This window comes from Larus michahellis, chromosome 9 (genome assembly GCF_964199755.1).
Source record: "Larus michahellis chromosome 9, bLarMic1.1, whole genome shotgun sequence".
Taxonomy (NCBI): Eukaryota; Metazoa; Chordata; class Aves; order Charadriiformes; family Laridae; genus Larus; species Larus michahellis.
In genome coordinates, this window is record NC_133904.1 from 4,330,661 (window position 1) to 4,344,418 (window position 13,758).

At 40.9% G+C, this 13,758-nt stretch overlaps 1 protein-coding gene across 2 annotated transcripts in view; it reads left to right on the forward strand.

Moving 5' to 3' along the window:
• ADAMTS17 (ADAM metallopeptidase with thrombospondin type 1 motif 17) overlaps positions 1 to 13,758 on the forward strand; it is a 187,474-nt gene that overhangs the window by 86,840 nt on the left and 86,876 nt on the right. For both annotated transcript variants that reach the window (XM_074601294.1, XM_074601293.1), the window contains exons 9-10: positions 6,922 to 7,062; positions 8,376 to 8,526. In XM_074601294.1, coding sequence (XP_074457395.1) covers positions 6,922 to 7,062; positions 8,376 to 8,526 — 292 coding nt within the window. The remainder of the gene's footprint in view (positions 1 to 6,921; positions 7,063 to 8,375; positions 8,527 to 13,758) is intronic.

The window sequence follows — 13,758 nt, forward strand, 5'->3', positions numbered from 1 at the left end:
CCAAAGTACCTCCTAATAGCTTCTGAAATAGTCGAGTTATATTTAAGTGACTGTGTTTACATGTTTAAAAAGCACAAGGTGAAAAAGCCTGTTTTCCATTAAGCCAACAGTCTTAGTGACCGTTGTTTTTGTAAGAAGGTTACGCAAGCTGTTTCATTGCCTCCTCCCCAGCTCAGCTCACCTCAGCATGTTTCCCCAGCATTTGTTAGTTTGCCCTCCATCCGAGCCTCACGTGGATTCCCTCCTGACCCCTCTGGCTGTCTCTGCCTCTCTTCGGTGCTTTGCTCTCTGCTTTGCAGATGCAAACTTTCCTAGGTCACTCTCTTAAACTTACTGTCCTCATTTTGCACTGCAGCTCCTATTATAATTCCAGCTCTAACGAGCAACCCCATTTCAGTTCTGCCTCTCTTATGCCTGTATTCTCAACTGGTTGGAAACCTCATAACTTGCAAGATATCAGCATTTTATATTGAAATGTTAAACATGTTGAACCAGTTCAGAAGTAGGCATCTTTCCAGTGATGCAGCTTCAATTTCAAACGTTAATAAAAATTCCTAACATTGAACTCGATTTGGGACTGGACGGCTCACAGGCTTGATTATGTGATATACTGTCTCCCACTTCTAAGTTGCTGGTTCAAATCCAGCCCAAGTCAGTAGCTGCTGAGAACTGTTGACGTACATTCTCTGCTTAGTGACCTATATTGATTTGAGTTTAATGGCCGTGTTTAATGTTCTCAGCTGTCAGCCACACACCCTGTATAACCTCCTTCCATACCAGCATCTTCCTTTGTGGTTGAGATTGGATGGACTATAGAGACGGGACTCCCTTCTCAACCATTCATGGAGACCCAATAGGAAGTGGGAAGAATTTTGTCCTTCAGTTATGTCCTTCATATAGATAAACAGAAGGCATTTGTGCCCACAGTGTGTCTTAATAGCAGCTTTCCTGGAGCACTGTCATCCTGCCCACACTGAAATGCCAGAGCAGATAAACTAACAGCTCCAGCTCCCCTTCTCCCTTCCCTCTTGCACTATGCGAGGATGTTGTCCGGTCAGCCCTCCCTTTGCGTTTATATTTCTCCAGTGGGGTTTAGAAAGAAATTAATTGTGGCTCTGCAGTTAATGCACTTAATGCCAGATTACCTCTGGGTGAGTCGTGGCAAGCTGGGTCACAGGGAATGACTTCTCCCATGTGCTCTTTTGAGAAGGTCACTAGTGACCTACCTTGCTGTGACATGTAGTTCCTGGTACTGCACACAGCTCTCAACAGTTCACTGTTGCCTTGCAGAAACAGAGCCTTTTAGAAAACATCTGCAGGCTAGGAGCCTCCTGTTATAAACACAGGTAGAGAAAACATGCTTCCCAGCAAAAAAAGATCAGCTAAGAATGTAAATACTTTAGTGGCCCCACTGAGCTTTTCACTTAGAGCGAGAGATCACTGCCGTCTGCTGTCCCTCTCTGTATTTGGGACATTGCTGTAGCAGGCCCTTTGCTCAAATCTTTGAGTCCATGCTGGTCTGCAGGGCAAGTGGCCCCAGGGAGCATTTTTTAACGTCTTGCCAAGCTTACACGTTGCAGGAGTTTGTGAGTTGGTTCTTCAGGAAAAGAAAGACTCTCCTTTGGATTTTTCTGTCTGTAGAAGTGAGAGACAAACCACTGTCCTCATTTCTTTCTCGGTAGCTGGACAGCCTCGCTGCTCTTTGGAGAAATGGTGACTTTGAGGTTAGTGCCAATTGTGCAGAGAGCAATTGATTGTGTGCTGTGCAGAAGTTTAATAAGCAGCTGGGGTGACAGCCAGGTCGTCTTGGGTAGGCTTGCTAGTCCTAAGTGTCACTCCTTTCTAAAGTGAACTGGCGTTTGACTCATCCTCAATTACTTGCAGACAAATGGAATGGTTTGGCTCTCATGGGAGGCTACGGAGAAGCTCTTATTAACAGCCAGCTGAAGTACTTATTTGAAACAGAGGGATTGTAGAAGCTCACGGTGTTTCCACTTCTGGGTGTGGTTTTTTTGTGCTTCCCTTCTGCATAATTTTTTCTTTCATTTGCCACCCTCTTTCTGCCCTTTTCCGAAGAAAAGCCCTTCTTTTACTGTTGATAGTATTTTCTATCAAACTTGCCTTTTGCCCCTACTTCATCATCTCTCCCCACCAGAGGGGGAGTGCACAATAATAATCCTGGGGATTTCTCAAGTGGTCTGTTACCAGCCACCATTACAGCTGTTGAAAAAATTTAAAACATCTCCTAAATCAGTTTCCCCCAGCCCTTGGCGTTATCCTTAAACTCAGATTCGGGGCTTTTAATAGGAAACCTATTGAGAGTCATAGTGGTTCTGATGGAGATTTGTATACATGACCTTAAGAACTTGGAGGTGCAACGCACAGTGCATTGAAGGCAGTAGGAGGCTTTCCACAGGCTTTGGTGCGCTTTGGCTCAGGCTTTTAAAGAATAACAGGAAACATTGGAAAAGGCACCAAGGGTAAACAGAGCAGTTTAGTTACATTAACTGTCTAGAGGAGAAGCTCCACTAATGACTGAAACAAACAAAGCAAGTGCATTTATTTAGCATTGCTGTGAGAAAACAAATGGCTGTTAATTGTATTTAGCTAAAAAGGGTTACACAAGAAATTGGCCTGCTCAGGCCCAGAGTGTAATTCTGGCGTCCTGACGCAGTTCTAATTGCTGCATAGACTCCGACGGAGAATAGCGTCCTGGAAAGGAGCACAGACTTCAGAAAGGCCAGGGCACTGAGAGACTGCATGCTATTTTTTATTGATAGCAATCCTACTTTAAAGTCTTGTTCTACAAAAAAAACAGCATCAAAGAGATCTGTTGTTGCTGCCTCCCTGCGATTCCTGATAAAATTTGCCTTGCTGTGATTATGTTAACGGTCAGAACTCAAACTGGTCAGTCAGCTTGTTTCTGGACTCACATATGATGAGCAACAATAAATATGCTGCAGGACTCCTTCGGTGACGCCCTAGTGCCTTTGACTGATAACTAATGCATTATTTATATTAGAAAAGAAGCTGGAGTGTGAAACCAGAGTCCCGTTGTGCTTACTCTGAATAAACATAGAATGAAAGGAGTTTAAGGGCTGACAGTCTAAGCTGTTCTTGCTTGCCTTTGTGGAATCTCATTGTCTTCAGGAGGAGAATGTGATGAACCGAAGGCTGAAATCTGCCCCGTGCTTAGAATGGAGATAGTGACTGTGGTAGTAACAGCACAAAGTGAAATCAAGTCCTGCTCATCTGTAATGGCTCTGCTGGCTTTTGTGGTGTAAAAGATAACATGCAGCACGTGTTCACTGCTGCTGATAAAATGGATAGTCATGACTCGGTGAGCACTGAGGACAGTGGGTTGGCAGGGTAATGTAGTGCCATTTTGACATTGGTGCTTCTAATCTAAGAGCCATTCTTATCGGCTCTTTTTTCAAGATCTGTTCATGTAAGAATAGAACTCCTTCCCATGGCAGAATATTTCAAGAGACTGATTATCTGCTTCTAATTCCATGTGAACTTCTGAATAGCAGGTAAGATTAGATGATCACAAAGAAAATGCAAAGTACTGAATCAGCACTTGCACTGCTGTTTAGTACAAACACATAATGCTCTGTCTGATTTATTTCTGTTAAAAGGAAGGGGACTATTCATTAGTGAAAAGAATCAGCGTGGCATTACGTTTACTATGTGTTTAGGAAAAACTGATCCCTTTGATGTAGCTGGAGACCCTTGAACTTCAGAAAAGAATGTGTTAGCATGCGAGGGTATGCCTTAGTCCTGCAGGTCATTTAATCCTTTCCTCAAGTGAGTCATTGTGAGGTAAAGTAGATGCTGGGAAAAGTCCTGTACTGCCAATTAAAACAGGCTCCAAAGGTGTTGCTGGTTTCATTCTACCAGAAACTCATCACAGAGAGGCCCGTAGAGGTTGCTTATGTACCTTGAGGCCAGATCCCAGGCTAATATAAACTGGCACCATTCTTTTGACTTAGCAGAGCTTCTTTGCTTTATACCAATAGCTCAGGCTCAATTCCTTTATGCTTATGACTTTTTAAAGTATTTCTGTTAAGAAATCAGGAATGATTCAGAAAGGTGTTGGTTTCCACACATGTAAGAATTGGACGAATTTCAGAAGAAGCCTGTAAATAACTCTGAGATATGAATTCTGACTCAGTCTTTATAGAGAATACATTCTATCTGCCTCAAACACCCCTGCAAAATCAAAGCTGAGTAATGAAAGTTAGCCTCAGCATTTCTCCTAGGCAGACATCTTTCATGAGGTCAGGTTTAAAATAAAGTTAAGGACAGGAATGTACTAATTGGTAACCGTTCCCCTTGGTGTTTGCCGACAAAAAAATCCCACTTTCAAGAAATTTAACAAAGAATAAATGAAGTAAATCAGAAAGCTAAGGTATTTCTTAATTAACAACTCTGGACCAAACACTTGTCTTCTGTGGAAGAGATAAAATCAGGGAGCCTAAAACACTTGGAAAGTCAAGAAGATGGTTTGTTTTCACCCTTTTCAAGTGGAACAGCTGAGGTGCCGACCAGGAGGCCATTTAGGAAGGTGCCGGAATGGGGGGGCTGCCAAGTCCTGTCCCACAGAAGCCCTGACAGAGTGGAAACCCGAAGGACTCAACTTTGAGCCTCAGCACTGTGGCAGTCACAAGGGAGGCAAGCTGGAGGAAACTGGGGAACCCTGTCTTGTTTCCATTAGGGAAGTTAACGTGCTAGCTGCATGCCCACAAGCCTTCTAAACTGGCATTTTTGGGCAAACTTTCCTCTGGAAGATTTCCAGCAAGCTCACATACTTTGGCTTCGTGGCACTTAGCCCTTCCTTTCCTGACTTTTAGGAATATGAACTTTAGATGGGCTTATTTGCATTGGAGGAATACTGCTGGAACTTTCTTCCTAGCATGTGAAGTTTTCTCTGTGTGTAGAAACAACATGGGTAAAATATTTGGAGTGAAATCCAGGCTCCATTGAAGTCAGTGGCAAAACTCCCATTCACTTCAGTGGAGCAGGAATTTCACTCTTTACTGTTTTGAAGTTAGAGTTACTAATAGACTGTTAAATTATTCCTGCGTGCATCAAACAAAATGTGCCTGATTTTAATGTTTGTGCTGTGTTCAAAACCCACAAATGTTTAAAAACAAGAATAACTAGGAACTTCTGAGTCTAAAAATTATGTTAAATGTAGTTTTGCTAGAAATAATAATGTCCCTGGAGATAAACCTAAAATAATAGACTCCACCATATAATCTTCACTTTAAGCTAAAAATAGCATAGATGGTGGTTTAATCTAAGCCATAATTATCAAACTGCTGAAGTCGGTTTTGGTTCATTGCAACTAGAAATGTATGTTGTGTTTAGGCTTTGAACAGTTGAGTCCCAAAACTGGAGAAAAGCAAAGCCAAGAGCATAGTCAGAAAGCAAACAGGAGCCTCTGGTTTGTAGAGAAATAGCATGGATTACAGAGTGTGACACCATATTTAAAAGGACTGCTCCTGGCTTGCTCCGTCCAGCCAGCTGGAGACCTAGTGAGTTCCTACTAATGTGTGTTTTCAGCCCCTAATTGGTGACTGTGATTTTGCTAGAGAGTGACACTGGCCATATGAGGCATCTTTTGTCTGAAAGCCATTTTCCATTTCACAGTGGAATGGAAGGAAGAAAGTTAATGTGTCAAAATGTTATTATTCTGTATGATTAAAAAATTATTTTAATGATCACTTCAAAGTAGGAGGGGAAACCCTTAACTCACTTTTGCTGCCAGGCAGCATGGTGCAAAGGGCTGAGTGTAGGACTGCCGGTCAGGACTTCCGACATTTCACTGATGTAGCAGGTGAACTTGGTCACATCAGCTATCCCGTCTTTGCCACCATGAAGGCTCTTCACAAAGGCTTAACCTCCAGCAGAGGAGTATCACCTTCCTGTAGTGGCAACAGAGATTTATTCTGAACAGTGATTTACTGTAGCAGCCCAGCGGTAGAGATTCCACTAACGATAGAAGGGTCCTGAGTGGAAGCTGGATGGAGGTTAAAGTAATACTTCTCTATTTCTGAATACTTTTTGAAATCCTCACTGAATGTGTTTGAATTCTTCCATGTATGTTTATACTACACAATCTGCTGTTTGTTTAGATGGTTTGTTTTGCTGAGTAGGTCACATTCTGTTCTGGCTGAGACTGGCATGGGACAGTCTTGGTGCTTGTTTGGACAGTGCGTGCAGAAATGAAGGCTTGATTGTGCCGCAGGCTCCTCTCTGAGCATTGCTGTTACAGAGTCATAGACTCATGTAGGTTGGAAGGGCCACTGAAGGTCATCTGGTCCAACCCACCACTCAAAGATGGATCAGCTTCAAAGTTACATGAGACAGAGATTGTACAATACCACAAATCTAGAGAAATGTTTTTCCTAACGGTAGAGATATTCCAAATTCACACTGACACAACAACAAAATTCGCCCATCTCTAGTATTAATTTGTTGACCATTCTCTTAGTGTGATTATAGGGACCATATCCACTAGATTTGGGAAAGCAGTCAAAAATTTTCAATAAATACTAGCTTTGATATTCTCGCAGGTATCCTTCAGCTGTGCTACATCTTGTCTCCAAGTTCACTTCTCATGAACCCTCAAATAGTTACATTTCCTGTCAGGAAAGTCCGTAAACATTTAAAAGTTTAAAACACACAAATACTAGAACCTTTGTGAAATTAAGGAAAAGGATAAATTAAAGGAACCTGTAGTTTATTCGTGAAGCAGGTGCCCAGAGCAGTAGGTGAATGATTCTGTGTTATATGTGCAACCTGTTTTAGACTTGTTAATTGCTAAGACTGTCGTTACTATGTCCAATTGGAAATGAGAAACCCACATCGTAACTTGATAGATTTTTTTTGTCTTGTTTTGTTTTAATCAAACAGCATGGGAATGAGCCATGATGATGATCATCAGCCCTGCGCAGGGAGGTCTCATATTATGTCTGGAGAATGGGTGAAGGGCAGGAACCCAAGTGACCTTTCCTGGTCTTCATGCAGCCGCGATGACCTTGAAAACTTCCTAAAGTAAGGATTGTGCTGATTAACAAAAATCCTATCAGGCAAGAATCCAATGCGTTATTTGAAAGTGAAAGTCTAAACAATTTTCCGTAAAAAGAAAAAAAAAAAAGTGTGTGCATGTGTCATTAGGGCGTGCAAGTTTGAATCTGTCTCCATTACGGTAGCCCCTTTGAAACTGAGGTTTGCAGAGAGGTATAAGAATTATATGCAGTTGTCAATGTACTAATAGTTTCTTAAAAACAATCCCGGATCACTTTCATTTTACAAAAAATGCCCTTCATATTTGCACTGACAAAAATCTGTGGTTAGGTAGCCTGAAAAAATCTCTGCTGCCAGCTTTGTGCTGTGGCTTTTACTGTCATTCTTGTTATTAAATAACTTTTATTTTATGGAAACTTTACTTTGCCTGGAGGTAATTCTCATTCCTCAGTGAGCGTTGGTCTTAAACAGTTCACTACAAATTTCTTGCCCAATGCATCCATATTTCAGTTCATCATATTCAACAGCTGAGGAAGGATTTCTATCCTGCTGCTTGTTAACTCTCATGTACTATAGCAAGCACTAGAATTGTCTGAACTCTGTAATTGTGATCTTAAACCTACAGTGCAGCTCTCTGACAAACAGCGTCTGGCACAGTGGCCGGTGCTTTTGTTGTTAGGAATGGGTTCACCGTGGAAAATTTCCCACTCTGGGGATTAGAGGTGAGAGAGAAAGGAAAATAATAAAAGAAACTGGGGTATCTGCTGTTACTGTAAAGGCATGAAGTTGAAAAAGAAGTTGCGTCTGAGCTCACTCTGGTCCCTTATAGAGTGGAGATGACAAAGTGATATTCCAGTTTGTAAAAGGTTGTTGTGAAGGCAAAGGGAAAAATCTTTCCTTCATGTCTGTGATGGATAACAAAAGAAGTCAAGTGGTTAAAATTCAGCTAGGGGGATTCAGGTGAGCCATGATAGAAGACTTTCTAGTAGTCATTGTAAGGCTTATGAAGCTTTGGACGAGATATTCTGAGGGCAGAATTGAGACTCCATCAGATTTTTAGCAGTAATTTAGGCGAATGTTTAACCCAGAATGATGTGAACATAGCTGGTTCTGCCTTGAGGCCTGGGGCCAGTGGTGAGTTCCCAAGGGCATTCCTATCCATAGTTTTCAATGATTTAGAGGGCTTCCAGACATACACTGTGAAAAGTCACCACCATTTCAGGGGAGGTCATCAGATTCCCTGTTAAAGAGAGGACGACAGCTTCTCTGCAGCAGTGATCTAACACTCCAGTTCAAAGGTGCTTTCCCGTAAAGGCGTATTTAATTCTTACACTCCACAGGTCCAAGGTCAGCACCTGCTTGCTGTTAACAGACCCCCGAAGCCAATACGCAGTGCGGCTCCCTCACAAGCTGCCTGGAATGCACTACAGTGCTGATGAACAGTGCCAGATACTTTTTGGGACCAATGCTACATTCTGTAAGAATATGGAGGTAAGAACTCGTGGGGTGTACCTGGAAACAAGGTGGGAAGTGGAAATAAAGCTGTCAAGTACTGGGGAAGAAAAGGACTCTGTACTTTCCTCAGAACTATTTAATGGGATTTTCAGTGTGTTCGCTACTACTGGTACAAAATCAGTAGTCAAACTCCCATTGACTTTCATGTCAACAGCACATTCTTACGCAGTCCTCCTTCCTTCCCCGCACTGGTTTTATTAATCTCCTAGAGCAGACCCAGGAAAACTTTTGTTTGTACTTGGTCTTAATTTACAGACAGTTCCCTTTTGACTCTGTTTTGCTGAAGTACTCGGTAGAGATTGTTTTGCTGGCAGTTCAGCTGAGGTCAAAAGTCTCTTCTCACAAGAGTTCTTGCCTACTTCCACAGAGTCGGCTTAGATGACTGGATCTTTCAGTAGCCCTCACCTTCAGACCGCTACAGTGTTCTTAGGAGCTGACTGTAACTCTGTGCCAAGGAATTATTAATGACTGCTTGTTTGATTAGGCCGTTTAGAGATTTGTGCAGAATTAGGCCCCTTCCTGTGTGTTTTCTAAGCAGCATGATGTTTAGTCAGGATGTGGGTGCAACATGGCTTATATCACATGGTTGGTTGGCAAAATGCAAACACTGATTTTTGGTGTCTCTAAAAGTAGGCCGTATTTGAGATGAGGCTGTCTGACTTGTCCTCTGGAATTTAGGTAGCTAAACTTTTCCTAAGGTCTTGTATATAATTAGATGTCTTCATTCTGACCAGAGCTTTTCTGCATCGCACTTTAGATAGGGACTGGAGAAATATTTACTTCCAGCGTGGCCTCGGAGGTATTCAGGAGAAAGTAATGAAGCACTGTGTCCTGTCACCAGCACCAGCTGGCAGCATTCTGTCCTGTATAGACGAGCATGAAGCAGGCAGGTTTCTTGCTGTCATTAACTAACCATTTGTATGTTTTAGATGCCTCTTATTCCCATTTAGAACAGTCTTGGGATCTTAAATCAGTGTTAACAAAGAAAATAATACTTAGTGATAACTGAGGTCTCTAAGTGCCAAATTACTAAAACTCTTGAACACATGCAAGTCCTGGAAACATGCTCTTAATTTAACATTTGCTGTTTTATTTATTTTGGATTTGGAAACTAGCTAATATAAATCAATAAGAAAAGAATCTGGGTAGGTTGTATTTTCCAGCTCCGTCAAGAAAATGCAGACCACCAGGACTACTGTACTGGAAGCAAAGTGTTAGACTATAGGTCCGTAAAGAAAACCCCACATCTACCCGGGATGATTCAAGTTCTTCCACTTGTGTGGGTGTCACCCAGTCTGACTGGTGTTGGAATAGCTATTTGCTATTTCCCCTGTTGCAATAAAAAACGTTCTGTTTCTGGATGGTCCAGTGTCTAATGAGAATGTCAGCCTATTGGTAGGTGGTCAGCATTTCTCATGCGGAAAGTGCATGTCCAGTCTGGAATTGCTTCAGGGACAAGTTGCTCGCCAGAATAACAAGCCAAGAAGCCCTGTCCTTCTCTGTAAGATACAGACAGCAGGTGGTTGTGGCTCCCAAGATTTGTCACCGGTCTTATTATTTGACATCTTTACAACACAATGAAAACTGTCCTCTTTCCCTTCTTCGTTCCTTTAGCGTATCCCAAAGAAAAGCATATTTCGTAAGGACTTTAGTACTTTCTAATGAAAAGCCTTGTAGAACTTCAGCAGATTAAAAGCAGTTTGCAATCATTTATTTAGAAATATTTCTGTTACAGACATCCGTTAAGAGTTAGTATTCACACTGTGAAGCTTTGGATCAATTATGTCACATGCCATTAATTTAAGTAAATATTTGCATCCTGCTACACTACTCCGAATTGGTGTTTGAAGGCTATGGAAAGAAATTCTTTACAGGAAATGATCAGCTTTAATTTTTAAACCTTCAAAGTTTTTGTTCTTTTCACCTTTGCGTTTCTCATGCTTCATCTGCAGAATACTTGTATCCTAAGTCTCAAAGCTGTCTACAAAAATATGAACCAAAAAAAATTGGCACTAGTCATTGGCATTAGCTGTAGAAATTATTGGCAAATATAGCCGTCTCCTCTTTTAGCCAATGGTAATGTGGTATTTTTAATTCAATAAAGTATTAAAAAAATCCAAATGTAAAAGTAATAAACATTTGACAGTAAATATTTGTTACGAAAAGGAAATAAACTTCAGGAAATGAGCCTGCTCAATCTTTTTATGATTACGTATGTCTACTGTCTATTTTCTTATTTAATAAAAGAGTTACATTATAACGTTTCATTGGAGATAGTTGAGCTACATAGTTATGTCAGGCAAACTAGAGGACCTATATTCAAAAATGCCACATAATCTGATTGTAGAGTGAATTTCAGAGATTAGATGAATCCAAAATTTCGACATTTTTGAGAAACTGCAGAGACTTTCTGTGCAGTAAACCCTTTCCCTTAAAGGCATCAAGGCTCAAATTATAAAAGGAATGTAATCTGCTTTGCCGTCAGAGAGAGTCAGGTGCCTAAATGCTTGGCAGTGTTTGTCCCTCAGACACTGGTCTAACCAGATAGTTAATCCGTGGATATTCAACCTTATCCAGACCTTTCAGGTTGAATCTCCGAAATTATTCTTCCATGTTTGTTTTTAATGATAACTCAGATGCCCTAGTACAAAATAGTAGCCCTCAGAATGATAAGTTTGCCAAACCAGCTATCCTGCAGCTACTGTGCTCCGAATTTGCAGAACAAAAATGAAAACATATGAGGTAGCCTCAGCTTTACATAGACTATACTTCTTGACATTCCTTTTTAACTTGCTCGGACACTGCACCTATGTTTTAATGTACTGAAATTTTAAAAAATGAACTAATTAACAGCATAAGTATACAATAATCACCTTAGTCATAGCCTATTGTTGGTAATCTATGATCTCCAAGATGTATAATTTAGGATCTGGTTCTGTAACATCCGTGATAGGTAAGATTTACTGGTGCGTGCCACCTGTTTGAGGAGCTGTGGAATCAGGCTTTTGGACTGGATGCTTGTTAGGCAGGGAATAATCAATTTCTATTTGTTTGAAAAGCACCGTTTCTATTATGATACTGTATGTATAATAAATGGCAAGATTACCTGCCAGCCCCTTGAGGGAATGCAAGTCCATTTTGGTGTGTGCCCTGCTCGTAGTTTACTGGCTTGAGATACGTCAAGGTGGCTGGGTTTGGATTAACTTTAAGCTGAGTATTAGATGGGTGAGCCCTTCCTCATCATCAGGAAAGTACATGTTTTCATGGCTCTGTGGAAGTATAGTTTTGATCCAAGGAACTGAATAAGAAAATAGAAGTTGGGCAGTTCTCAAGTGAGATGATTTCATATGTGCTAATGAGTATCTCAAGACCCTTCAGTAGTTCCCCCTTCATATCTAAGTTACATAGTTTTCTGCAGTAATATGTCAAGGGATCAAAAGTGCTTTCACATGGTGCTTTCTGTTAATCTTTTCCATTGCAAGTGTTGGCATTGTCTGATCAATGAGAAGCTTATCTAGCAGGACATACAAATGTGCTTCTACCATACCAGCCGTGCTGCCTGTTCTTACGTGGGACATGGTACAGTCATGCCCCTTGCAGGGCTAGAAGAGCTTTTGGCCCACCTAAGAGTTTGCGCCGTGATCTTTATTTTGAGGGAGATAAGTTACTTTTGGTAGAAATTAAATAGGTGTCAGTATCATGCACAAACTCAGAACAAAATCATGGTACGAGTTGCGGAAAAAACTGAACAGCAATGCACATTAGACACCGCATAGTGCATTATCAGCGTGCCCCAAACACAGAGATCTTTTGGGATTCTGGTTGCAAAGTGTTGACGTGAGTCCAGGGCTAACGTGGTAGGTTGTGCAAATTACTGGAAATTGAACCTGTCTGACCTCTGTTCTTCGATCCACACTGCTCTATGAATCAAGTCTTGTGAATTCATTTGACCTCTACATGAGAGGAAGCAAAAACCTTCAACCCCACTCAAGCAATGAAGACTTCTGCAGAGAGCAGACTTTAACTCTTTGCTGTCCCCTTTATTTAGCAGTGCTGTCAGTGAGAGAAAAAGCACACAGATGGTTTACGCTGAATCTCTCACAGAGCAGAGATGGTGCTTCTCCACGAGAAATGCCTAAAAACACATTATTCATAATCTCACACGAAAATATACTGTGTGTTTAATCAGAGCACTGGGTTTATTTTTCAGACTGGCATGCCTACTAACAGAGGCTTTTGCACTGCAATTATATTTATGGAAAAAAATGTGATTTCTATCTCTTGTATCCAGTGTTTGGCTTTTTGTTTTATATGCCTTTTGGCTTATTTATTATTAACACATTTTTGCGGGTTTTTACATAACCATTATCTTTCAGTCTTGTTTTGAGTCAAAACTGTGCTTAGGCTAAAATGGCATGTGGAAAGAGATTAGCGTTGCTACACAGAGATTTTTTTCTGAAAAAGGGACACTGTCAACTGGGATGTAACTGGGAATGTGAATTTTGACATGACACTGTTTTTAGAAAAATTAAAACAGCTAGAATTGGCTCTACTGTTTATTCTTAAGTTCAAGTTGTTTTTTAACAAATACATTTATCTCCCAGTATCTACGAGCCACGGAGCAGCAGCACAGAACAAGGGAGAAAAGTTGATTGTAAGCCAAAGGAGACTGACTGTATTTCTGGGCTAAAATAGAAAAGGAGAGGAACCAAAAAACAAAATAAAGGAAGAGCAACAATTGTAGTAATCAAATGGATTTTACATATCCCTTCAGTTTTCATATTTGATGGTATGGTTGTGAATATAATTAAGCAATTGTGGGTCTCTCTGTGGTCTTGATCTTGCAAAGAGACTGGTGGAGTGGACTCTTGGACTCCATGCATGGGAATCAATGGGCCTCTGTCTGTTTTTCCTTTGCAGAGTCATTGGCAAGATCCAGACAATGATAGTAAGCCCTATTATTTAGTAATGTATAGAATATTTACAAGAACATGGTAATTAGGTTGGGAGCTGATTTATCCTGAAAATAATAGGTTGCATTGTCATTTTCTGTACAACCAAGGACTTTGTCTACATAATTTTCCATTACACACTCTAGCTTCTGTGTAAATATAATAATAATAACTCTGGAAAAGGATGGGTTTGGTTTTCTTGACTCTTGCAGGACAGAAGCCTGGCAATTCTAAAAGAAAATGAGAAGATTTTCTT